Here is a 27492-nt window from a genome sequence, read left to right as displayed (position 1 = left end):
ACTTCTCCAGCTACCACCCTTTGTCATCCAGTACTTCCCCGGAGCGGAGAAGCTACGACATCTTCTCCGGAGTCATCAACATGTCATTGATGAAGACGAGCATCTCTTCAGGGCCATCCCCACATCCCTACTTCTTACCTTCAAACAACCGCACAACCTCAAACAGACCATTGTCCGCAGCAAACTACCCAGCCTTCAGGAGAACAGTGACCAAAACACCATACAACCCTGCCACAGCAACCTCTGCAAGACATGCCGGATCATCGACATGGATGCCATCATCTCACATGAGAACACCATCCACCAGGTACATGGCACATATCCTTGCAACTCGGCCAACATTGTCTACCTGATGCGCTGCAGGAAAGGATGTCCCAAGGCATGGTACATTGGGGAGACCATGCAGACGCTACGACAATGGATGAATGAACATCACTCGATAATCACCAGGCAAGACTTTCCTGTTGGCGAGCACTTCAATGAGCACGGGCATTCGGCCTCTGATCTTCGGGTAAATGTTCTCCAAGGTGGCCTTCACAACATACGACAGCGCAGAGTTGCTGAGCAGAAACTGATAGCCAATTTCCGCACACATGAGGAGGGCCTCATCTGGGATCTCAGTTCATGTCACACTATCTGTAACCGCATGTCTTGCCTGAACTTGCAACATCTCACTGACTGTCCTGTCTGGAGACAAACACATCTCTTTAACCTATGCTTAATGCTATCTCCACTTACATTGTCTACACCTTTAAGACTTGAATAGCAGACTGGCTGTAAAGATTTGCATTCTAGTCAGTATTCTGTAAACTGTATGTGCCTTTATATGCCCTGTTTGTGATCAGAACTCTCCACTCACTTGAAGAAGGAACAGCGTTCCGAAAGCTAGTGGCGTTCACTACCAAATAAACCTGATTAGAATGCGAATCTTTACAGCTAATCTGCTATTCAAGTCTTAAAGGTGCAGACAATGTGAGTGGGGATAGCATTAAGCATAGATTAAAGAGGTGTGTATTGTCTCCAGACAGGACAGTAAGTGAGATCCCTGGTGTTGTGAGACTACTTACTGTGTTTACCCTAGTCCAACGCCGGCATCTCCACATCATTCTTCTGAATTATCAGAGGGGGAAATGACTACAATACCCAGAGTGCCTTGCCTGTTTCTAGGGTTGTTGCTAGGCTCTGGTTGCTAGGCTCTGGTTGCCAGTTAAACAGAGGTTTCCAGTCAACTTCACAGACCTGGAGCAGTGAAGAAAGAACTTGCACCTTCCAGGGAAGATTTCAGAAACCAACAATTTATACTGTCTAAGAAAACACAAAGGTAAAGGATCATTATTAAAACTATATAAGTATATCGCAGTTATTTTATGTGGTGTGTGAACCATCTATTTAAATGATCTAACATGGGAAGATAGCTCAGTCCAAAGATGCTGAGAGTCTATAGGCTGCACAGAATTTGATACTGGACTATATTATTCTATTTGAAAAAAAACAAGGACAAGGTTTCACAAACAGAAGGAAGGAACGATCAGTTTTTTTTTCGCTGTTGACTAAGGAATGAATATTGACCAGGACTCTAGAAGAACAGTCTGCTTGTCTTCAAATAATGCCAGAAAATCTTTTACATTCATTTGAGAGGTTGTATGATGGCATAATGGTTAGCACTGCTGCCTCACAGCTGCAGGGACCCAGATTTGATTCCCAGCTAGGGTCACTGTTTGTGTGGAGTCTGCACAGTCTCCCCGTGTCTGTGTGGGTTTCCTCAAGGTACTCCGGTTTCCCCCCGCAGTCCGAAAGACATGCAGGTAAGGTGGATTGGCCCTCAGTGTACCTGAACAGGTGCTGGAGTGTGGCAGCCAGAGGATTTTCTCAGTAACTTTGTCACAGTGTTAATGTAAGCCACTTGTGACACTAATGAGTGGATTTAAACATACAAGGCCTTGTATTGAGATCTCATCTGAAAGTCAGCACTGCTGCCTTAGCACTGTACTGGAGATTGAGTTGAAATTGTGTTCAAGTCACTGAACCCACAGCCTGCAGTTGACATTTTCCACTGATTTAGTTGAATCTGGTTGCATGGCCTCCAGCTGCCTCCTGCTTCATCATCCTCGAGGCTATTCGTAGAAACATAGAAGGTAGGAGCAGGAGGAAGCTATTTGGCCCTCTGAGCCATCACGATCATGGCTGATTGTCCAATTCAATAGCCTAATCCTGCTTTCTTCCCATAACCTTTGATCCTATTTGCCCCCAAGTACTATATCTAGCTGCTTCTTGAATACGTTCAATGTTTTGGCATCAACTACTTGCTGTGGTAATGAATTCCACAGGCTCACTACTCTTTGGGTGAAGAAATGTCTCCTCATCTCCATCCTAAATTGTCCACTCCGTATCCTCAGACTGTGACCCCTGGTTCTGGACATTCCCCACCATTGGGAATGTCCTCCCTGCACTTACCTTGTCAAGTCCTGTTAGAATTTTATAAGTCTTCATGAGATCCCCCCTTATTTAGCTGAATTCCTGTGAAAACAATCCTAACCTAGTCAACGTTTCTTCATACATCAGTCCCACCATCCCCGGAGTCAGCCTGGTAAACCTTTGCTGCACTCCCTTGAGAGCAAGAACATTCTTCCCCGGAAAAGGAGACCAAAACTGCACACAATATTCTATATATGGCCTCACCAAAGCCCTGTATAATTGCAACAACACATTCCTGCTCCTGTGCTCGAAACCTCTCGCAATGAAGGCCAACATATCATTTACCTTCTTTACTGGTTGCTGCACCTGCATGCTTATCTTCAGCGACTGGTGCACAAGGACACCCAGGCCCCACTGCACAGTCCCCTCTCAGAATTTACAGCCATTCAAGTAATAATCTGCCTTCTTGTTTTTGCTTCCAAAGTGAATGACCTCACATTTGTCCGAATTATACTGCACCTGCCATTGATTTGTCCACTCACACAACCTGTCCAGATCATGCTGAAGGATTTCTGCATCCTCATCACAATTCACCCTCTCACCCAATTTGGTATCATCTGTAAACTTTGAGATGTTACATTCTGTTCCGTCATCCAAATATACATTGTGAATAGCTGGGGGTCCCAGCACCGATCCATGTGGCACCCCACTAGTTACTGCCAATTTGAAAAGGAGCCGTTAATTCCTTCTCTTTGTTTCCTCTCTGCCAACCAGTTTTCTGTTCATCTGAATACACTTCCTCCATTCCCATGCACCCTTAACCTTGCACACTAATCCCTTATGTGGGACTTTGTCAAATGCTTTCTGAAACTCTTTCAGTATGAGTCTAAACATCGAGTGTTCACTTGCTGTTCAGCTACAGAGGGAATCATAGTAGAGTCCTCGCTTGTTCTTTCCTCATGTTCATACACGTACATGGGGAAATGTCAGCAAGGACTTTGGATTTGGATAGCATGTATTGACCATTCCTAATCTGCCTGAGAAGGTGGTGGTGAGCTGCTTACAGTCCTTGTTGTGAAGGTTTTGCATGATGGGGTCACAGGGAAGGAACTGCATGCACAAAGTAGCACAAACTCCAGCTTCACAGAGTACTGCTAGACAGAATACTTACCTTACAGAGGGAATTCAATAAGTGAAGAAATTCAATCCTGTGAGGGATGAGGTGCTGTTCTGGTCTTTCACGGAATGAGGAGTTATCATAAAGTGGAAGTGAGCAACAGTGAGACCTGAGATTCAGAGTCCTTTACTAGGTAAGCAGGTAGATGATTGCTTGGTGATTTTTTTAAGGTTTCTTCTTTATTTAAAACTGGGCCAGTATGTAAATGAGTGCCAAGGAGAAATATGTACTGTATTAAATTTATAGCTTAACTAGTTATACTACTTGATTGATATAACCACAAATAATCATTGAATGATGGTTTGAAACTTGAATGCCTAATTAATTGAATAAAATACAACCAAGATGACAGGGAGCAGGTAATGTGTTGTAACTGTAGCAGGTGGGTCGTGGTGGACACCAAAGTGATCAAGCAATGCATTCTAGATCATAACCACTTTGCCCAGTTTTTCTTATTACTTATTTTGCCAATTACCTCAAATTTGTGTCCTCTGTTCCTCAAGTCTTACAATGGGAACAGTTTCTCCCTATCTACTCAGTCCCCTTCATGAATTTGAATACCTCTAAGCAAATCTAACCTGAACCTCCTCTTCTCCAAAGAGAATGGTCCCATCTTCTCCAATTTAACTACTTAGCTGTAGTTCCTCATCCCTGGAATCACTCTCATCAGGCTTATCTGTACCTGGTCTAAGCTTGCACATTGTTCCTAAAGCGTGGGGCCCAGAACTGAGCACAATATTCCAGTTGAGGCCAAATCAGTGTTTAATGCAGATTTAATATAACCTCCTTGTGTTTGTACTCTCTGCCCCCACTTATAATGTTCAAGAAGCTATCTCAACCTTCCACCTTCAATGAATTGAGTTATACACATCTACACTGAGGTTCCTCTGCTCCTGCACCCACGTTAGATTTGTAACCTTAATTTTGGTTTGACTCTCTGTGTTCTTCCGACCAAAATGAATCACATTACACTTCCCTGCCTTAAATTTCATCTGTCACTTGTCCACCCATTCTGCCAAGTTATTTTTTTGAAGTTTTAAACTATCCTCCACACAGTTCACAACATATCCAGGTATCATATCACCTGCAAATTTTGGTACTACCGTCTCTACATCAGAGCTTGTTTGTTTGGTGTATTCCACTGTATTGACCATTCCTAACCTTCTTCCAGTCCAAAAAAACAACTCTCTGTCTCCAATCATTCTGGCAATTTCATATCCATGTTGCTATGTTCCTTATATTCCATCAGCTCTAACATTGCTCACATGTCTGCCTTATAGCACTTCATCAGATTCCTTTTGGAAATCCATGGGGCAGCATTGCGACATAGTGGTTAGCACTGCTGCTTCACAGCATTGGGGCCAGGATCGATTCCCGGCTTGGGTCTGTTATACAGCTTTAATTTAAACATCTTCCAAGCATTCCAAGTTAATGAGACAAACAAAGACAGTAATTCAATTATTTCTTTATTTAACACCTCTGGTACCAACTCAAAGATAAACAGTTACAACTTTTTAACTCTTTACTGAACTTTAACTGAACATCAAGTTTGAACTGAACTTTAACTCTTAAACTGCACTTTAACTTTAAACATCAACTTTAACTATTTAACTGGAAATAGATACTACTGAGTTTAGGAAAACCTTGGCCAAGAATTATCCTCGATATAGAATCTATCTTCTTATTCTCAGAAGCATCTTTCAGGCACTGGCCTTCTTGGTCTGGAATATTGTTGGTCTCTTCAAGTTATCACTGCCAAACAAAGGACTCGGATGTCTTTTTATCTACAATTCTCCACTCACTTCTGGAAGATTCACTGTCATCTAGCCCATGAATTGATCAGAACCCCATTGCATCGTTTGATTAGGCCAATCAAACATAGCCAGAATAATGCCATAGGTCACTTCAGACCTCATGTCTCTGGGCCCCTTAAGTGCATATTGTTTGCATTCCAATGCCCAGATAAGGAACATTGGCTCCAAGAGTCTACACAGAACTCATCCTTGCCAAGGACAAGCTGTTAAAATCTGACGCCTTCTGTCCTTTGACAAATTCCTGGCCACTGGCCACAAGAAATCCCAGTATAGTGAAAAAACAACTTTAACTAAAAATCAGGTTTGCTTGATTGAAGATCTTTCAGCAGATTATAAGATAAAACTCCATTCACACAGGTCACTGTCTGTGCGGAATCTGCACTTTCTCCACATGTCTGTATGGGTTTCGTCTGGGTGCTTCAGATTCCTCCCACAGTCTGAAGATGTGCTAGTTAGGTGCATTGGCCATGCTAAATTCTCCCTTAGTGTACCTGAACAGGCACTGGAGTGTGGCAACTAGGGGATTTTCACAGTAACTTCATTACAGTGTGAATGTAAGCCTACTTGTGACTAATAAATAAACTTTAAACTTTATGTAGATCATATCAATGGCATTGTCCTCTTTAACCCCTTCTGTTAATTCATCAAAAAAATCCAGCTAATTAACTGAACTGGTTTTACTCTTAACAAATCGATGCTGACAGAACCCGCATTTGCCCATGTCACTATTAATTTTGACCCAAGCTTCATCACCACTGAAGTTAAACTGATTGGCCGGTAATTGCTGGGTTTACTTTTACACACTTTATGAAACAAAGGTGCAACATTTCCAATTCTCCAATCCTCTTGCACCACCCTGAATCTAAGGAAGATTGGAAAATTACGTGATTTCGCAATTTTCACTCTTAGTTCCCTCAGTATCCCTGGATGCATCTCATCCAGTCCTGGTGCCTTATAAACTTTGGCCAAGGTATTTCAGAGTGTGGGTTTTCTCCACCCGCTGTCTGAAAAATTAGCAGGAAAGACATCCCCACTGACACTGCCTATTCCACACTCATTCCTGCTGACACGGCCTGTCCCACAGTCATTCCTGCTGACACTGCCTGTTCCACACTCATTCCTGCTGACACAGCCAGTCCCACAGTCATTCCTGCTGACACGGCCAGTCCCACAGTCATTCCTGCTGACACGGCCTGTCCCACAGTCATTCCTGCTGACACTGCCTGTCCCACACTCATTCCTGCTGACACAGCCTGTCCCACACTCATTCCTGCTGACACAGCCTGTCCCACACTCATTCTTGCTGACACAGCCTGTCCCACACTCATTCCTGCTGACACTACCTGTCCCACACTCATTCCTGCTGACACGGCCTGTCCCACACTCATTCCCTCTGACGCTGTCTGCCACACGCTCATTCCCACTAACACTGCCTTTCCCATACCCATTTCACGTCCCGATAAGAACTAATTGACTACAGGCGGGACTTCCATCCCACTCATGAGGAACTCGCATCTTAGAAAGCTGCTAGCCAATCTGATTGACTGGTAGCTCTCTTGTCCCTGCAGCAACAGAATGTGTAGTAGACAGATGAAAATTCACAAAGTCCATGGAGCCTAAGTCCTGGGAGTACATGGTAAGGTGAGTTTTCAGGACGGGGAAGGGAGGGAAGTCCTTGGAGGGTGTGGATTGTTGGGGATTGGTGTGTTAGGATGAACCTTTGGGAGACAGAGATCCAGTGGCAACTGGAAGTGAAATTGAGTGCCCAAATTTAGAAGGCGGCTTCTAATAGAGGTGACCACCCTTCTCCCTCTTTACTGCCCAAGGCCCAAACCCTATTCTGGGTTTCCCCCACAGCTGGGGGAAATCTACCAGCCTAAAAATTGAAACTGGGTTGGAAACAGCCATAAAGTGGTCAATAATTGGCCACTTAAGGGTATCAATTAAGGAACAGGTGGGCAACCTGTCTGAGGTCTCGCCCACCCAGTGTGAAATCGCTGAGAGGGTGGAATGGGCGGGAACTCTGAGGGAATCCCATTTGTGCAATTTCATGCAGCCCTCCTCCTAAAAACACATCGGTGTACAGAGAGCCTATCCAGTAACTCCTCTGATACCAAATTTAAACCCTTCAAGAGTCTGGAGAGTAGAAATTTCTTCAGAACACACCCTAGTATCTTTAGCCCCTAGTGAAATTGAAGTTAAAGCCACAAAACAGATTAGCCATGATCATATTGAATGGCAGAGCAGGCTCCTTGGGCCAAATGGCATACTGCTGCTTCTATTTCTAATATTCTTGTGAGTTTGGTCAAAGTAACTGAAGACATAGCTACTAATGGTGGAGTGATGAAAATCAGCAGCATACAAGAGGTCAGAATTGAGGAAGCAATGAGCATTAGGAGAGATTTTTAAAAATCAATTTATGGGATGTGGGTGTCACTGGCTGGGCCAGCATTTATTATAGCCTATTCCTAGTTGCCCTTGAAAAAGTGGTGGTGAGCTCCCTTCTTGATCCACTACAGTCCCTGTGGTGTAGGTATACTCAGTAAGAAGTCTCATAACACCAGGTTAAAGTCCAACAGATTTATTTGGTAGCACAAGCCACAAGCATTCAGAACACTGCTCCTTCATCAGGTGAATGAGAGTTCTGTTCACAAACGGGGCATATAAAGACAAATTTAATTTACAAAATAGTGGTTGGAATGCAAGTCTTTACAGGTAATCAAGTCTTAAAGGTACAGACAATGTGAGTGGAGAGAGGGTTAAGTACAGGTTAAAGAGATGTGTATTGTCTCCAGCAGGACAGTTAGTGAGATGTTTCGTAACAGAACTCCCACACACCTGATGAAGGAGCAGCGCTCTGAAAGCTTGTGGGCTTGTGCTACCAAATAAGAACATAAGAAATAGGAGCAGGAGTAGGCCATCTAGCCCCTCGAGCCTGCCCCGCCATTCAATAAGATCATGGCTGATCTGTCGTGGCTCAGTTCCACATTCCCGCCCTCTCCCCATAACCCTTAATCCCCTTGCCTATCAAAAACCTATCAACCCGTGTCTTAAAAATATTTAGCGAGGCAGCCTCCACCACTTCAACGGGCAGAGAATTCCAGAGATTCACCACCCTTTGAGTGAAGAAGTTCCTCCTCAACTCCATTCTAAACCACCCCCCCCTTTATCTTGAGGCTGTGCCCTCTAGTCCTACTGTCCTTTCTGAGCGGGAAGAGCCTCTCCACCTCTATCCTATCCATCCCATTCATCATCTTATATGTCTCAATGAGATCTCCCCTCATTCTTCTAAACTCTAACGAGTACAAGCCTAGTTTATTCAGCCTCTCCTCATAGTTCAACCCCCTCAACTCCAGAATCAGCCTAGTAAACCTCCTCTGCACTCCCTCCAAGGCCAAAATATCTTTGCGTAAGTGTGGTGACCAAAACTGCACACAGTACTCCAGCTGCAGCCTCACCAGTGCCCTATACAGCTGCCGCAAGACCTCCCTACTTTTATATTCAATCCCCCCTGCTATGAACGCCAGCATCCCATTTGCCTTCCTGACCACCTGCTGCATCTGCAGGCTGGGTTTTTGGGACTCATGCACAAGGACCCCGAGGTCCCTCTGCACCGTCGCCTGCTGCAGTTTTTCGCCACGTAAGTAATAGTCCTTCCTACCATTATTCCTACCAAAGTGGACAACCTCACATTTACCAACATTAAATTCCATTTGCCAGTTCCTGGCCCATTCGCCCAGCCTATCTAGATCCTTCTGTAGACTCTCCACACCCTCCACACAATTTGCCGTTCCACCAATCTTGGTGTCATCAGCAAATTTCGACACGATGCACTCGGTTCCCTCCTCCAGATCATCTATATAAATGGTAAATAACTGAGGCCCCAGCACCGACCCCTGGGGCACTCCACTAGTCACCAACCGCCAATCCGAATAGCACCCATTGACCCCCACTCTCTGCCTCCTATTTGACAGTCAATCCTTTATCCACGCTAACAACCTACCCCCAACTCCATGCCCCCTGACCTTCTGTAATAACCTCTTGTGAGGCACCTTGTCAAACGCCTTCTGAAAATCCAGAAAGACCACATCCACCGGCTCTCCTCTATCCACCGCCCTAGACACATCCTCATAGAACTCCAATAAATTCGTCAGACACAACTTCCCCTTAACGAAACTGTGCTGCGTTTGCTCTACCAAACTATTCTCCTCAAGATGCCTCGCTATTTTCTCCTTGATCACGGATTCTAACATTTTACCTACAACAGACGTTAAACTAACTGGCCTATAATTCCCTGCCTTTTGCCTGCCACCCTTCTTAAACAACGGCATAACATTAGCCATTAAACTCTGTTAAACTTTAATCTGGTGTTGTGAGACTTCTTACTATGCTTATCCCAGTCCAATGCCAGCACCTCCACATCATGTGTAGGTATACCACATAGCTGTTAGGAAGGAAGTTCCAGGATTTCAACCCAGTGAAGGAATGGTAATATATTTCTCAATCAGGATAGTGAATGAGGGAATCACTAGTTGGTAGTGTTCCCTGGTACCTGCTGCCCTTGTCCTTCTAAGTGGTAGTGTTCATGAGTTTGGAAGATGCTGCCTAAGCAATGAGTTCATGAGTGCATTTTGTAGTTGGTACACACTGCTGCCACTACTTGCTGGTGATGGAGGGAATGAATGTTTGTGGAAGGGGCGCCAATCAAGCAGGCTGCTTTGTCCCAGACAGTGGGGGATTTAGCAATGGGAATGTCATTGAATGTCAGGGGGCGATGGTTGAATTCTCTCTTGTTGGAAGTGGTCATTGCTTAGTGCTTGTGTGGTGCTAATGTTACTGCAGTAGAGCTGGAGGATGATATGAAGGGCTGAACAAAATCCTGAAAGCAAGGATGGATTCCCTCTGTGCATTTGGTGTAATGAGTTCATTGCCACATTTATAAATAATGATTTACTAAACTGGCACACTGAGACAATCTTTAGTTGCAATCATAAAATAATAAAAATTATAAAATTATATAAAATATAAAATACAGTATGAAGTATAAAATTGGACCTCACTCCTGTAAAAGGACTTTTGCTGTCTCCCTATGTAGGGAATAATGGAAGTGCTGGAGGAATCAAATGAAGATGATGAATACAAAGATAATTTGGAAGATGAAGTCCGACCCAAGAAGACGAAATTCATGGTATTGGCTCCAAAAGTAGACCAACTGTAAGTAAGTTTAATTTCTGTTTTCATAACTTGCCTTGCACGTTTTGGAATACTTTATACGCAGAATATACATCTAAAGGAAACACAGGAAATTGATAATAGAAAACAAATATATAATAGAGAATTACAGAACATTTACAGCACAGAAAGAGGCCACTTGGCCCATTGTATTGGCACTGGCCAAAACATGAGTCACCCAATTTAATGCCATTTTCCAACACTTGGCCCATAGCCCTGCAGGTTACAGCCCTTGGGTATATGTTTGCATATTCAAACATCTTTGAAATGAGTTGAGAATTTCTGTCTCCATTACCCTTTCAGACAGTCAGTTCCAAATCCCCACAACCCTCTGGGTGAAAAGATTATTCTCATCTCCCCTCTAATCTTTCTACCAGTCACTTTAAATCTATGCCCACTAGTCATTGACCTCTCTGCTAAAGGAAATAGGCATGTCCCATCCACAATGTCCAGGCCCGTCACAATTTTGTATCTCTCAATCAAATATCCGCTCCCCGGATGGTGCCTGCTTCGACCCTGCTGGCCAGAGGATGATTTGATTAGATTTGATTTATTTTTGTCACATGCATTAGTGAAAAGTATGGTTTCTTGCACACTATACAAACAAAGCATGCTGTACAAAGGGAAGGAAAGGAGATAGTGCAGAATGTAGTGTTGCGGTCCTAGCTAGGGTATAGAGAAAGATCAACTTCGTGCGAGGTAGGTCCATTCAAAAGCCTGATGGGAGCAGGGAAGAAGGTTTTTTTGAGTCAGTTGGTTCGTGACCTCAGACTTTTGTAACTTTTTTCCAACAGAACATGGTGGAAGAGAGTATGTCCAGGATGTGTGGCGTCGTTGATTATGCTGGCTTTTTTTTGAGGCAGCAGGAACTGTAGATAGTGTCAACGGATGGGACACTGGTTTGAATGAAGGACTGGGCTTCATTCCTGACCTTTTGTAGTTTCTTGCAGTCTTGGACAGAGCAGGAGCCACACCAAGCTGTGATACAACCAGAAAGAATGCTTTCTATGGTGCATCTGTTGAAGTTGATGAGAGTTGCTGTGGATATGCCAAATTTCCTTAGTCTCCTGAGAAAGTAGAGGCATTGGTGGGCTTTCTTAACTATATGACTGCCAAGGTCACTTGCTCCAACAGGGCATCAAAGTCAGCAACCTCTCTCTCATGCTACTGGGAAGGAGGGGGGCACCTAGTCATAGCACTTGCAAATGTAAGCTGAAGACACAGTGAGCTCAACCAGGGGTACGCACATGGTGGTTTTAGATTTCCTTGTTTTGCTTTCCTTTTCCAAATGACTTATTGCTCATAAGCCATCAGTGTCATGTGTGCTCATTGGTATTGGCTGTGAAGAGACATCTAGGGTGTCAACTTTTATTACTAAGGCGATAGGGCTCATGGTGTGGTTAGTGTGAGTTGTTTGAGACTGAGGTGGTGCTCATTAGATTCTGTGGAAGGGTAAGGCATGACAGCCTAGCCAAAAAAGCACTGAATTAGGCCCTTTTTGGTGTCCCTATCACCCGAAAGTTCCTGATTTCAGCCTCCTTCTGGCTACCCAGGATCTGCACCCGAGCTGGCTTTGGTTTCCTCATCTGAGGCAGGTGCAGCAGCATCAGTGTCTTCCTGGTCCAGAGGTTCACCCCTGGAAAGAGTGAAATTATGAAGAGCGAAATTATGACGATAAGCAATATTCGATCAGTCCAGGTATTGGAACATCTGCATTGAGGAACGAATGGTCCTCTGCACCACCACTCTTGTGGCTACATGGCAGCAGTTCTATCGTTTTTCCCCCTGTCCTCAGGTACCTGAGGGGGAACATTAGCCCTTTTCAATGGATACCCTTGTCACCACTCAACCACCCATCGAGGTGAGGTGCAGCAGTGAAGAGCCTTCGCACTTGTGAGTGGTGAAGTATGTAGGCACCATGGGAGCTGTCCAGGTACCTTGCACAGACCTGCAGAATCTATGTCTTGTGGTTACAGACTATCCGAATGTCCATGGAGTGACCTCTCATATTCACAAAAGCATCTGGCTGGCCACCTGGCACCTTAATGTCTACATGGGTGCAATTGATAACACACTGGATGCTGGGGAACCCTGCAATTGCAGTGGCGCCTCTGGTCTGCTCAGCCTTGCTTACTTGGTCCTCCCTGAAATGAAAGAATGTTCTCACCCACTTGAACAGAGTGCCGGTCACTAACTTCACACTGCTGTCTGTAGCTGACTGGGAGACTCCACAAAGGTCACCTACAGAATCCTGGAATGATCCAGAGGCATAACAGTTTAATGGCACAGTGCTTGCAGAGCACAGCACTTTTGTGTCCACGCGCACTATTGAAAACTATATTTGGGCCAATCATCTGCCGTAGCCTTCTGTGGCGCTAGATCTCTGTCATGCCCAGATAGTTTGATCACTGCCTGTACCTCCTGGCAGTTGAGTAGTGGCATCTTCTGCAGGGATGTCCTCCATGCCCTCCCTGCTGGCCCTGATGAATCTGTACCTGCGCTCCTGCCCGAGGGTGGTGCCTGCGACCACCAGGCCTCCTCAGAGGAAATGCTCCCTGCTGGGTATATTGTATCCATCTGCAGTTTTGCACATGGAGCTGACCTGTGCTCAGAAAGTAACAGAGGGACCCAAATCTCCAGTGACAGAGAACAGCAATGACTGGTATGCTTCACACCATGATGGAATCAACACAGAAAATGTGCCCTCGGTACTGAAAAAACACCACTTCACCTCACTCCCAGAAATTCCTAACTCTTCAGCCAACCTTTACTCCAGCCCCCTTTTACTTTGCCCTTGACTGATATAAGTTGGTCTGCCCGCCAGTGTTGCCCATGTGATGAGCCTAAAATCCCACGGACAGTATGATACACCAGTCAGTTTGGGATATAACCCCCTTAAGAGGTTGCATAATTGTCGGTGGGCATGCTCTGATCCACGCCTGTACCTGCTAACTGAGATGTGCAATGATGGAAGGGTGCGTGCCCGATGGGGGAGTGGGAAAGCCATGTGTAGACCGATACTAGCTACAGGGCTTCCCATTGGCTGAAATGCTCAGGACCAGTAAGGACCAGATGGACACTAATCAGATGGAGCACTGCAATTTGTTTACAAACCACCTCAGTCATACATGATGCTGGCTCCAGGAAAACACTGTGCATCATCTTGCTATGGTCCAGCTGTGAGGGAAATGGCAGAGGCGTCAACATCCTGCCCACCCCTACTGCAAAATTCACCCCGAGCTGACCGCCACGTAATCACATGAGAAAAGCTATCCTACCCCTGACTGGGAGTGTCACTCACTTCTGTTCTCACCAACAAACCTCTACTCCAGGATGGGAGGAAGATTCCACCCACCCACTCTGTGTCCCTCTCCACAGATTCTTCCTGACCAATATTTTCTATTCTCATTTCAAATTTCTTGCTGCATTTCGCTTTCTTTTTGTCCTAGCCTGTGTTTCCTGTTTCTGAGTCTTGCAGCATATTTCCTGCTTTCTGCTTTATTCCATTTCCTTTTGCCTGGTGACTGTCTAGTCTGCTTGCTTTTATTTTGCAGAAGTGTCAATTTGTTGGCAAAATGCCACTGATGCGAATTCCCTCATTAATGGCACATTGCGTGTGCTCGCCAAGGGCTCTGTTCCAACAGGCATTGTGTAGAACAGCTATGCAGTCACTTAGCTGTAGCTTAGTGGATATACTCTTGTGCCTGGGAGGTGGAGTGTTGTGGGTTTGAGTCTCGCTTCAGAGACCTGAGCGTGTAACCCAGGCTGGCAGTACTCGGAGAGTAATGATGATTTCTGAAACTGAGGCCCTACCTATGATCAGGTTGACATAAAAGATCCCAAGGAACTAGTCTGAAGAAGAACAGCGCAGTTGTCCCCAGCGACTTGGCCAATATTTATGTCTCAGCCAACATCATTGAAACACATAATCTGGTCATTATCATATTGCTGTTTGTGGAATCTGTGCACAAAAAACACTGGCTGAAAACACAATAAAAATGCTTCTTTGGTTGTAAAGCACTTTGATATTCCCCTGAACAATCCAAGATTTTTTCCCTGATCTGCATTCAGTCAGCTAATCTCTGCGAGAGTGCTGGCAGGGGTGCCTTAAATAGCACTGGGGCAGAAAAATCAGCCAGCATTCATGCTGTTGAAGGATTTTCATTGTCCAGAGACCACGATTTATGCTTGAGATTCAAGCAGCAAAACACAGCTCTAATCCTATTCACAATGGGTCAGTGCATAACAGTCAGGGAGTGTTCAAATCTTCTCCTCTTTAGACAATGATGCTGAAACAAATTGAAGCATCCCTCCTGCTACCTCAGCTGAGATCAGCTAACTTGGCTCAGCTCATCTCTGGCATTTTTAAAAATTCATTCATGGGATGTGAGTGTTGCTGCCCAGGCCATCATTTATTGCTCCTCCCTAATTGCCCTTGAAAAGTTAGTGATGAGCTGCTTTCTTGAACCGCTGCTGTCCAGATGGTATAGGTACACTCACAGTGCTGCTAGATTTCCAAGGTTTTGACCTAGCGACAGTGAAGCAATGATGGTACATCTCCAATTCAGAATAGTGAGTGCCTTGAAGGGGAACTTCCAAGTGGTGGTAACTCCATGATTCTGCTGCCCTTTTCTTTCTAGATAGTAGTGATTGTGGGTTTGGAATGTACTTTCTCAGGAGCCCTGGTGAGTTTCTGTTGTGCATCCTGCATGTGGTAAACATAGCTGCCACTGTGCATCAGCAGTGGAGGGAGTGGAGGTTTTTTTGAAAAAGTGGGTAAAGTGGCAATGAAATGGATTACTTGTCCCATACAGTATTTAACTTCTTGAATGTTGTTGGAGCTGCATTCATCCAGGCAAGTGGAAAATATTTCATCACACCATTGATTTGTGCCTTGGAAATGATGGACAGACTTTGGAAAGTCAGGAGATGAGTTATTCACTGCAGGATTCCTAGTCTCTGGCCTGTTCTTGTAGCCAGAGTATTTGTATGGCTAGTCAAGTTCAATTTCTGGTCAATGGTAACCGCCAAGATGTTGATAATGGGGGAATTCAATGAAGGTAATGTCATTGAATTCAAGAGGCAATGGTTAGATTCTCTTTAGTTGGAGATGATCATTACCCAGTACATGAGTGACATGAATGTTACTTGCCACTTGTCAACTCAGGCCTGAATATTGTACTGGTCTTGCTGCATTTGGACATGGACACTACAAAGGTGCTAAATTGTGTAGTCATCAGTACACATTCCCACTTCTGTCCTTATCATAGAAGGAAGTTGATTGCTGAAGCAGCTGAAAATAGTTGGACCTTAGACACTACTGAGGAACTATTGCGGTGATGATCTGGAACTGAAATGATTGACTTACAACAGCCACAACCAGGTACAAGTCCAACCAGCAGAGAGTTTTTCCCTTGATTCCCATTGACTCCTGTTTTGCTAATTCTCCTTGATGGCACACTCAGTCAAATGTTACCTTGATGTCAAAGTCACCTCACCTCTGAACTTCAGTTATTTTGTCTATGTTTGAACCAAGGCTATAATGGGGTCAGGAGCTGAGTAATCCTGGCTGAATCCAAACGGAGTGTCAGTGAGCAGATTATTGCTAAGCAAGTACCGCTTGATTGCACTGTTGATGACCTCTTCCGCCACCTTACTGATGATCAAGAGTAGGCTGATCATAGAAGAGAATCCTAGAATCCCTACAAATCCCTACAATGCATTCGGCCCATCAAGTCTACACTGACTACAATCCTACCCAGGCCCTATTCCCCTGACACTAGGGTCAATTTAGCATGGCCAATCCCCCTAACCCGCACATCTTTGGATTGCGGGAGGAAACTGGAGCACCAGGAGGAAACCCACACAGACACAGGGAGAATGTGCAAACTCCACACTGTGACCTGAGGCTTGAATTGAACCTGGGTCCCTGGCGTTGTAGGGCAGCGGTGCCACCGTGCCACCCTGATGGGTCAGGTAATTGACTGGATTCAGTTTGAGTTACTTTTTGTGTGCAGGACATTGCCGAGTAAATGCTGGTGTTGTAGCTGTCCTAGAACAGCTTGGATTTTGTGAAGAGGGGAAGGGGAGGGAAGAGGGGGAGGGGGAGAGAGAGGAAGGGGAGAGAGAAGGGGGAGAGAGGAGGGAAAGGGAAGATTGGAAAGAGAGGAGGGGGAGGCAGAGGGGAGGGGGAGGGAGGAAAGGGATAGAGAAGAGGGGAAGGGGGAGAGAAGAGGCGAAGGAGGAAGTGGGAGGGGGAGGGAGGAGGGCGAGGGGGACGGAAGAGGGGAGAGGAGGGGGAAAAGGGGAGGGAGGGGGGAAGGGGAAGGGGGAGATGGAAGGAGAGAGAAAGGGAAGGGAGAGATGGAAGGAAAGGGTAGGTGAAGGGGAAGGGGGAGGGAGGGGGAAGGAGATGGAGGGGAGAAGGGGGAGGAGGGAAGGGGGAGCGAGGAAGAGGGAGGGGAGAAGGGGGAGGAGAGAATGGGGAGTGGGGAAGGGGGAGGGGGTGGTGGAGGGAGGGGGAAGGGGAAGGGGGAGGAAGTGGGAGGGAGGGGGAAAGGAAAGAGAGTGGGAAGGGGGAGAGAGGGAGGAGGGAGGATGAGGGGGGAGTGGGGAGAGTGAAGGATGGAGGGGAGAGAGAGGGAGGGCGAGAGGGAAGGGGAGGGAAGGGGAGAGGAAAGGGAAGGGAGGGGGAAGGGAGGGGCAAGGGAAGGGAGGGGGAAGGAGGGGAGGGAGGAGGAGGGGGGAGTGGGGAGAGAGAGGGAGGGAGGGGAGAGAGAGGGAAAGGGAGGGAGGGGAAGGGGGATGTAGGGAGGAGGGAGGGAGGGGAAGGGGGTTGGAGGGAGGAGGGAGGGGAAGGAGGAGAAGGAGAGGGGAGTGGGGAGAGAGAGGGAGGGTGGGGAGAGGGAGTGGGGTAGGGAGGGGGAGGGAGGAGGAGGAAGGAGAAGAGGGAGTGAGTGGAAGAGGACAGAGGGAGACGGGGGGGGAGAGGGAGAGAGGTGGGATGGGGAGTGGAGGGGTGAGAGGGTATGAGGAGGGGGAGGGGAGAGAGGGGCAGCAAAAGGGGGGAGGGGGAGGGAGGGGCAGGGCAGGGGGAGGGAGGGGAAGAGGGAGAGAAGAGGGGAGAGGAGGAGGAGGGCAGAGGGAAGGGAGTGGAGGGGCAAGGGAGGGGGGATGGGAAGAAGGGAGGGGGATGGGGAGGGGGAGGTTGGAGTCGGAAAAGAGAGGGGGAGGGAAGGGGGATGGGAAGAGAGGAAGGAGACGGGGAGGGAGAATGGGAACGGAGGAATGGATGGGAAGAAGAGAAGGGGATGGGAAGGTGGAAAAGGAGGATAAGGGAGACTGGAGGGGAGCAGGGAGGGGGAAGAGGGTTGGGGGGAGGGTAGGGGAGAAGGAATGAGGGGGAGGGAAAGGGAGGGAATGGGGAGAGAGGACAGGGAGGGAAGAGGAGGGGGAGGGGATGGGGAGGGAGGACGGGAAGGGAGGGGGGAAGGGGGATGGAGAACGGGGAAGGGAGGAGGTGGGAGGAGGAGGACAGGAGGGCTGGGGGAGGTGGAGGGGCAGGCTTCAGTACAGTGGGCAGAGCAAAGCTCAGTAGTAGGGGACAGAGTGTGCCTTGCGAGGTAGGGGGAGAGGGCATAGGAGTGGGCTTTGAAGCTTGAGAGAGATGGCTGAGTATGTGTGAGAGAGCAGATGTCTAGTGGGGAATGTGATTGCATGTGTGAGAGAGATGGACGTGTATGTTTGTGTGTGAGGGTTGAATGTGTGTGAGAGAGGGTGATGTGTGTGTATGTATGTGAGAGAGAGAGTGGGGGTTTTGTTGTGTGTGTGTGAGATGGAGAGAGAAGGGGTGGTGTGTGTGAGATAGAGAAAGAGAGAGGGGTGTGTGTGTGTGTGTGTGTGGTGGGTGTGTGTGAGAGAGAAATATGTGTGTGTGTGTATGTGTCTGTTTGTGAAAGAGAAAGGGTGCGTGTGTGTGTCAGAGAGAGAGAGAGACTGTAGTCTCTTAGAAGACATTTAAGCTTCACTACCAAGGCTTGAACGCATATTCCAGGTTGACACTGCTAGCAATGAAAGATTGCTGCAGTGTTGGTGGTGCAGCCTTTAACAACACTCCATATGCACTCTTGGATAGATGTGAAATATTCCTAAGCGCTATTCAAAGAACAGTGTTTTGTGTGCTGTCCAGATCAATATTCAACTCTCAACCAACAACACCAAAATAGGTTAACATGGTTGCAAGTTTGACTGAATGACAAGAAACTGAGAGCGATGGCAAATGGTTGTTTTACAGACTGTTGCAGACTTATCTGGATGGCAAACATTTGCAGGGCTATTGGGAAAGGGTGTGAGACCCAGACTAGCTAAGATGCTCTTGCAGACAGCTAGCATAGACACAACGGGTTGAATGGGAATGGCCTTGTGCTATAACTATTCAATGTTTTCTGATTCTGTAAACTGCTCACCATCTCGCTGCTGTTTGTGACAACTTGCAGCTGCGTTCATTGTCTCGAAAACTTATTCTAAGGTTGGAAAGGCATTCAATAAATGTAAGCTGTTTCCTTCTTATGTTGTCCTGATATAGGGAAGTACTCAAGTCAGAACTAGGCACCTTGAACTACCCAACATCTTATCAACAAAACACTGTCAAAGAAGATCTCATGCTACAATATGCTGAAAATTTCAGACGACAGTACGTTTATATGTACCCGGACAGAAAGCCCCTGTTCCTTAATCCGCTCAACGAATGTCGAGTTCAGGTATTTATTTTCCTGAGTTCTGATAGCAAAAAATAAAGGATGGGGGGGGGGGCACTGTGATAGATAATTTAAAAAATAAATTAAGTTTTTACTTTCTCCAGAACTAGAGAACTGCCAAACGTTCAATTTTGTTCTCTCATCTCCTGACTTCTCATTGCACGATGTGGGTATGCCGGCGTTGGACTGGCGTAAACACAGTAAAAAGCCTGACAACACCAGGTTTTAGTCCAACCGATTTATTTGATAATAGACTCACAAGCTTTCGAGGTTTCCCTCTTTGTCAGGTGAATGGAGAGTTCTGGCTTTATATGCTCTGTCTGAGGCCAGAACTCTCCATTCACCTGACGAAGAGGGAAACCTCGAAAGCTTGTGAGTCTATTATCAAATAAATCGGTTGGACTAAAACCTGGTGTTGTCAGACTTTTTACTGTGTTCTCATTGCACACCATTCCCTCGGTCTTCACCCAAGTGTCTATGCTTCACCAGTGAGTCAATACAGCGAATGTTATGGGAACATTTGGCTGCAGGGAGCATTACCACAGAGCTGTGTCTTGAGTCATAGTTCTCCCACGCCCATTATTCATCAGGTGTCCCCCAAGAGAATTCAAAGATGGAAACTCTAGTTGAACTTTGTTTCTTTCCCAGGCAGGAGACACTGAGGATTGTAGTGCAGCTTCAGAAATCAGGCTGAGATCAAGTAACTTAGCACAAACTTTGGATTGAGCCTTGGAACATCTACATTGCTGAATAATGCATCCATAAGAACCAGTAGTTAAAATAATGGTTAACAAATGATGCAGCATTTCACCAATACACTGGCCATTGATTTCTCATAGAGCATCATGTGTGGGAGGGGTTGATGTTTCCATCATAGTCTAGACACTCAAAAGTGAGAAACCTTGAAACTGATGGAGGCAGTTGTAAGGGGGTTACCAGGCTTTGCTGATTGGGAATTTGGTATTATCCGGGGGTTTCTAATATCTTGCAGACTCACTCAACCAGGATTGTGTATGATGGATTTTACTCAAAACACCTCTGCATATTATCAGGCAAAAAGATCATGCACACGAACCAATAGTAAACAACCAATTCATAACTTTATTCCAAATAGTAAAAGACTTAAGTTTTACAACTTTAACAATTCTCTCTCTCTCTAAGTAATTGATCATGATAGGGTGGCATGGTGGCATAGTGGTTAGCAGTGCTGCCTCGCAGTGTCAGGGACCCAGGTTCGATTCCGGGCTTGGGTCACTGTCTGTGTGGAGTTTGCATGTCCTCCCTGTGTATGTGTGTGTTTCCTCTGGGTGCTCTGGTTCCCTCCCATAGTCCAAAGGCGTGCTGGTTAGGTGAATTGGCCATGCTAGATTCTCCCTCAGCGCCGAAGTGTGGTGACTAGGGGATTTTCACGGTAACTTCATTGCAATGTGAATGTAAGCCTACTTGTGACTTGTGACATTTAGAAATTCGGATACTGTCCTGGATCTTCTTGATTCTGTCAGTACATTGAACTCTCAAGTCTGTACCTCTCTCTCTCTGGTCTGGAGGCAAGTTGCTCTTGTTGCTGTCGTGTCCTAACGCATTTCTGGGGAAGCTGGAGAGGTGATTTTCCCTCAATCACTGCTGGCATAGGTTTCTGGCTACTTTCAGAACCTTCTGAGGATTTGGCCTATCAATGCTCAGGCCTGATTAGTTTCACATCATTGTTGATGGATTTCAAAGGTGGACCCTTTGTGTTTTTGTGCTACATACCTAGATGTCTAGTTTCAGCTTCTAATATGCATCAAATCTTTTGTTTCACTGATGCATGTCTGTCCCATGTATTTATTGGTGATTTGTTTCCAGTAAATGTATAGCTATCCTTTTACACGTGATATGTCCTGGTGCATCTTTGGTTTTCAATTGTCTAAGCTCGACTCTTGCAAAGGGCCTGTCCCCAGGCAGACTTTTTTGGACTGAGGTTATCTGGTATACCTTGTTTTTAGGCCCATTTCTATGTCAGTTTTTATGTCATCTTGCTGTGTTTGTATTTCTGGCCTGATGTTTATCTGCAGTTGGTTTCCTTTCAATGATTCTATCTTACTCAAGCAGTCACAGGCTGCTACACTGGGCCAGCCAGCTTACTGTTGGCTTCTCTGGGTTTCCCAGAACGAGACATTCCTCAATTCACTGAAGGCTTGCTGATGGAAGCACAAATGTCAGCAAGGTCAGGCTGAGAAGTTGCATGGTGGACGCATCCAGGAGAAAGGAAACTTAGGACGATAACAACAGAAGATAAGAACAGCTCTAAGAACCTGTTCTACCATTCAACTAGATCATGGATGGTCGATATCTCAATTCCATTCACATGTCTTTGATCCATATTCTCTAATACCTTTGCTCAATAAAAAAAATCAACCTTAGTTCTGAAAATTATTGGCCCAGAATGCACAGGCTTTTGGAGTAGAGAGTTCCAGATTTGCACCACTTTCTGTGTGAACAAATGTTTCCTAATTTCACACTTTCACGCAAGCAGCACAGAAGAATTGACTTCAGGGCGTTAAACAAAATTATGGCAGCAAATATGGAGCATCAGTTTCTTCAGTGACATGCTACAGCAATCACATCTGTGATACACATGTGAGAAAAGCGGCAGTGCTATTGCCCATTCCCCATATGCATTGGCCTCGTGGGATTTGCATTTCAACTTTCCTGGTATTTAAAACGATGGCACCTGGAAATCATATTGCAAAACCTCACTTCAAGAAGCTTTTCCAATCACATGAGCGAAATGTGGAATTTTAACAATTTGTGCTGAAATTAAGTGCAAATTAAAATTAAACTTTAACACCTACAGCCAAGTGTTGATAAAAGAAACAGGAAATAAAGATTACAGTGATAAATATCTTTGTACATTCCAGTATTCTGTGATGTCAATTTACAATGTGAGAAATATGTGGTGTTTTGAAACAGTGCATTTTCTTTTGGCCGGCAAGTTACGCACGTGGACGTGACTGAATTTTTTTTGTATTTGAGAGACAAGTGGGTGACATCTTGCTGTGTGATATTAGTATATGAACTCATTAACATGTATGTAGCAAAACCCTTTAATATCTATTTTAACAAAAGCTTGATAGTTTTAAATTACTATGTGAAAATTATACATTGCGGAATTCCACATCTTGCACAACCTGGATTTCATCCCCAAAATGAAATCCTTCCCAGTGGTGCAATCTTTTGTATTCCACCCATTGTAGGGGAAGGAGGTGGACCACCCTGGGAAAGAACAGGGAAGGAGAGAGGATGAGATAATTGTTAGACTGCTGATGAAAAGTTAGTGAAACATTAATAATTTCTGCCAGTCTGTAGGTGAACTTCTTAAAAGTCTTTCATGTGTTGCACACTTTAGATAAACATTCATCATGTCTTTTCTATTATAATTTTCAGTACTCTTGCCTATCCTTCATACTTATCTACCACGAATGTCACAATATGGTTATCTAACCATGAAAGACAGCAAGGAATGTATATTTATCATTAGAGCTACCAGTCAGTCACGCAACAACTGCTGACATATCCCCTTCTCCTAGATCTGTCTCTCCAAGTGACTCATATAATTAAACTGAATGTTAAAATGTTGCTTTTGTTGGTTGACCTTTTAGAAGTTTTGTCCTCTCCTCCAAACATCAAAAATGCCAATGTATCGGAAATCTAACATGAACTCATAACCTTCACATTCAAATAGTTCACGTTTGGGACTGGGTGGGAAACTTGCATGGAGATGGTGGGTTAGATATTTTAATATATAAGGAAATTAAATGGACATGTAACACGGAATTCTGAATTTCACAGCAAATGGATGGGTTTCTTGAGCAATCTGAAACTCTCCAGTGTCAACAAAGTAACAAAGTAGTGGGGCTTGATGAAGCTGTGAAGTTGACAGATTGGAAAGCCTTTAAATACTGATTGAGAACAATTGCCTGCTTGCTAATTGAAAGGCCTTTGCCCACAGGATTTATTCTGTGTGTGCACTTTCATTGCTTTAGAGGTGATCTGCAAAGGAAGAATGTACAAGGTTATGGGGAGATGTCAGGGGAGTGGCAATAGATAAATAGCTCCTGTGGAGAGCCAGTGCAGACACAATGGGCTGAATGGCCCCATTTTGTGATGGAACAATTCTGTGATTCTGTGGAATCTCTGTGGAAAAAAAAGAATAAAACTGGGCAGACAACCTGGCATTGACCTAGGCACTGGACATGACAAGGATACACCCTACTCAGTCAACCCTGCAAAGTCTTCCTCAAGAACATCTGGAAACTTGTGCCAAAATTGGGAGAGAGAGCCCACAGATTAGTTAGTTAATAATCATACCTTACAGCCAATGATCCAGATCTGTCCAACACCATTCCTGGGTATGTCCCATCCCAACAGGGACAACCTGGGAAATTACAGACCAGTCAGTTTAACATCTGTTGTTGGGAAAGTACAGTAAGTAGCCTCACAACACCAGCTTAAAGTCCAACAGGTTTATTTGCTACTACAAGCTTTTGGAGCACCGCTCCTTCATCAGATGAGTCTGGTGTTGTGAGACTACTTACTGTGCCTATCCCAGTCCATTGGCAACAACTTCACATCATTGGGAAAGTGTTAGAATCAATTATCAAGGAAGCAATATCAGGACGTTGGGAAAGTCAAAACACTATTCATCCGAATTAGCATGGTTTTATGAAATGTAAATCATGTTTGTCTAATTTGCTAGAGTTGTTTGAGGATGCAACAATCAAAGTGGATAATGGGGATCCTGTAGATATAGTATATCTGAATTCTAGAAAGCATTTGATAAGTTTGCCATACTAAAGGTTAATTCACAAGGTTAGATCACATGGGATTAGGGGTAGTTTATTAGCTTGGATAGGTGACTGATTGATGGACAGAAGACAATTGGGATAATTTTTTCTGGATGGCAAGAAGTAACTAGTGGGGTGCCACAGAGTTTGGTCCTTGGGCCCCAGCTATTTACAATCGATATTAATGACTTGGATACAGGGATAGAGGGCTCGATAGCCAAATTTGCAGATGACATGAAAATAGGTGGGTCAGTAAATTGCAATGAGGAAATAAGAACCTTACAAATGAATATAGATAGGTTAGGAGAGTGGGCCAAAATGTGGCAGATGGAGTTTAACATGGATAAATGTGTGGTCATACATTTTGGTCGCTAAAATTGGAAGCCAAATTATTATCTAAATGGGGAGAAACTTCGGGCGTCCTTGTTCATGAGTCGCAGAAAACTAGCATGCAGGTACAGCAGATAGTCCAAAGATGTGCGGATTAGGTTAATTGGCCATGTTAAAAATGCTCCTTAGTGTCCTGAGATGCATAGGTTAGAGGGATAAGAGGGTAAATATGTAGGAATATGGGGGTAGGGCCTGGGTGGGATTGTGGTGGCAGTGCAGACTCAGTGGGCCAAATGGCCTCTTTCTGCACTGTAGGGTTTCTATAATACAGAAAACAAATGGAATATTGGTACATATAACTAAAGGAATAGAATATAATGGTAAGGAAGTATTGTTGCAACAATACAAGGCATTGGTGAGGCTGCACCTGGAGTATTGTGCTCAGTTTTGGTCCTCTTATTTGAAGAACGATGTAGTGGCATTGGAGAAAGTTTGGAGGAGGTTCACTAGATTGCTTCCAGAGATGAAGGGTTTGTCATATGAATAGAGATTGAACAGTTTAGACCTATACTCTATGGAATTTAGAAGAATAAGGGGAGATCAAATTGAGGTATTCAAGATGATAAAAGGTATGCATAAAGTAGACGTGGAGCAGATGCTTCTGCTGGTGAGGCATTCTAGGATGAGAGGTCATTGTCTTAGGATAAGCGGTAGCAAATTTAAAACAGGGTTGAGGAGGAACTACTTCTCCCAAAGTGTTGTGAATCTGTGAATTCCCTACCCCAAATGCTGGGACAGTGAGTAAAGCTAAGGAGGAGTTAGATGGATTTTTAATTGGTAATGTGCTGAAAGGTTATGGGCAGAAGGCAGGAAAATAGGGGTGCAGAAGATATCAGCCACAATTGAATGGTGGAGTGAACTCGATGGGCCGAATAACTTAATTCTACTCCTATATCTTATTAACTTACAAACAGCAGGACTGACCCACAAGAGGTGATAGCAGTCGTCAGAGTCTTTAACATTGACTATGGACCGCCTTGAAGTCACAGGTCAGAAATGAGCAACATAACCTTCTGCTGATTAGTACCCAATGCCCTCCCCAGCTGGTACTGAACTCTATTTAGAAGAGGCACAGAGGGTAGCAAGGACACAGAATGTCTTCTGGGTGGGGATTTCAATGTCTGGAGCCAAAACTGACTTGGTACCACCATCACTGTCTCAGATAGTTGAGTTCCAAATGACATAATTGCCAGATTGTGCATGCAGCAGGTGGTGAAAATACCAACTTGACCTTGTCCTCATGAATCTACCTGTCTCAGATGCATCCATCTCTTGGTATTGGTGGTGTGACTGTCCTTGTGGAGCACCGATCTTCACACTGAGAACACCCTCAATCATGTTCTGTGGCACTATCACCATGTTCAGTGGGATAGGTTCAAAACAGATCTAATAGCTCAAGAATTGGGCATCCTAGAAATGCTATGGGCCATCAGCAGCAGTAGACTTGTACTCCATCACAATCTGTAACCTCAAGGATCACATGCCATGAATAACTAAAAAAGACTGTGCTCCGCGTCCACAGGCAGACAGAACTCACTGACCAATGACAGATTATGTGGGTTGAATTGTCTACCTGGATGGCCATTTGCGAACTGAAATCTCTGAGCACAAGTAGGCCTTATTCTCTGTCTAAGGTGAGCTCAATTCTCTGGCTGTGAGAGGACAAACTCATGTGCCTGAACTTTCCAGCCATTCACGCTGCCAGGATCTTCCAGTCCTGCTGGCGGTGCACCCCGCCATGGGTTTCATGGCGGTGAGGGGTGCATTCAACTTGAAACCACATTGACAACGGTGGGACCAGGAGATCCCGCCACTGGCCAATGGCGAGATGCTTCCTGCCACCATGAAACACAGGGCAGGTTGGGTGGTAAAGGACTTTGCTGGTCCAATCAATCTTCAACATGCAGTTCTTCACTAAGTGCTGTGCATGAATGTAGACTGAGAGGTTCATAAATCTTAAACCAGCTAGTGAATGAGATAATGAATGTATACAAGTCTATTTTATTAGCAATAAAATATGATGTGAATAAGCCAAACAGTTAATTTTCCTTTCTATCAACAGAAATTTGTAAGTACCACTCTCCGCCCAACATTGCTGAAGCATGAGGAACTCTACAACTGGGAAGGATGTGCCCAGTTTGTGTCCGACTTTTTAATAGTGGATTCTTTAGATCCTGTCTTTGACGTGGTAAGAAATCTCACATTGCAACTCCTTTTTCAGTTGAAAGAATCACTAGTGTAAAACAGCAGATTCCTCAGAGAGCCATAATTTCTGATAACATGAAGAACTTACCTTTCCTGTAGTACTTCAAATATTGAGACAGACATTTCTGAGCATTTTGCACAAAGAGCACCTGCCAAACATGAAAAAGTAAGGACACAAATAAAATGGTTAAATACAAGTGCTATAAAGGAAAATTTTGATGGCATCAAGGCAGATGACAAGGCAGATGTGTTGCGGAAACCTCAAGAGGATCAGGGTACAATAATTAAAAGAGCAGTCACTGGTGAGAGAGCTGTGGCAACAAGGAACATGGAGTTAGAGGAGCATAGGATGCATACAGAATGTTTGCTCCCTTCCCTCTCTCAAAGACCTTGACTGTGTTATTGCCTCTAAAATGTATTCCCAACATCCCAATTTAAACTCTTAAATCAGATTTCTACCCTTCCTGCAGCTTTGGAATGGCTCTTATAGTCACAAAAGACATCCTATGTAAATGTGACCATGGTAAGTTATCCTCCTTCTTAGTTCGTAACATCCAATGAAATATTGGGTAGACTGAAGCCATTGACTCACTCCTCTCAACAAACACAATTCATTAGTCACCAACTCCACCTACTTCCCTGCAACTGTTAAAGCTGAACCAAATTGTTTGACTGTA

The 27492-nt window shown here is 45.0% G+C and overlaps 1 protein-coding gene across 2 annotated transcripts in view; it reads left to right on the top strand.

The window, feature by feature from the left end:
* Positions 1–1224: 1224 nt before the first annotated feature.
* The window catches only part of ccdc135 (coiled-coil domain containing 135), a 99866-nt gene continuing 73598 nt past the window's right edge, over positions 1225–27492 (top strand). For both annotated transcript variants that reach the window (XM_080202038.1, XM_080202037.1), the window contains exons 1-4: positions 1225–1321; positions 10502–10620; positions 19223–19397; positions 26673–26798. In XM_080202038.1, the coding sequence (XP_080058164.1) occupies positions 10508–10620; positions 19223–19397; positions 26673–26798 (414 nt within the window). In that variant the 5' untranslated portion in view covers positions 1225–1321; positions 10502–10507. The remainder of the gene's footprint in view (positions 1322–10501; positions 10621–19222; positions 19398–26672; positions 26799–27492) is intronic.

This window comes from Carcharhinus amblyrhynchos, chromosome 14 (assembly GCF_965287045.1).
Source record: "Carcharhinus amblyrhynchos chromosome 14, sCarAmb.v2.hapA, whole genome shotgun sequence".
NCBI lineage: Eukaryota > Metazoa > Chordata > Chondrichthyes > Carcharhiniformes > Carcharhinidae > Carcharhinus > Carcharhinus amblyrhynchos.
The sequence above is the reverse complement of the archived record's forward strand: the minus strand, read 5'-3'. Positions and strand labels throughout refer to the sequence as shown.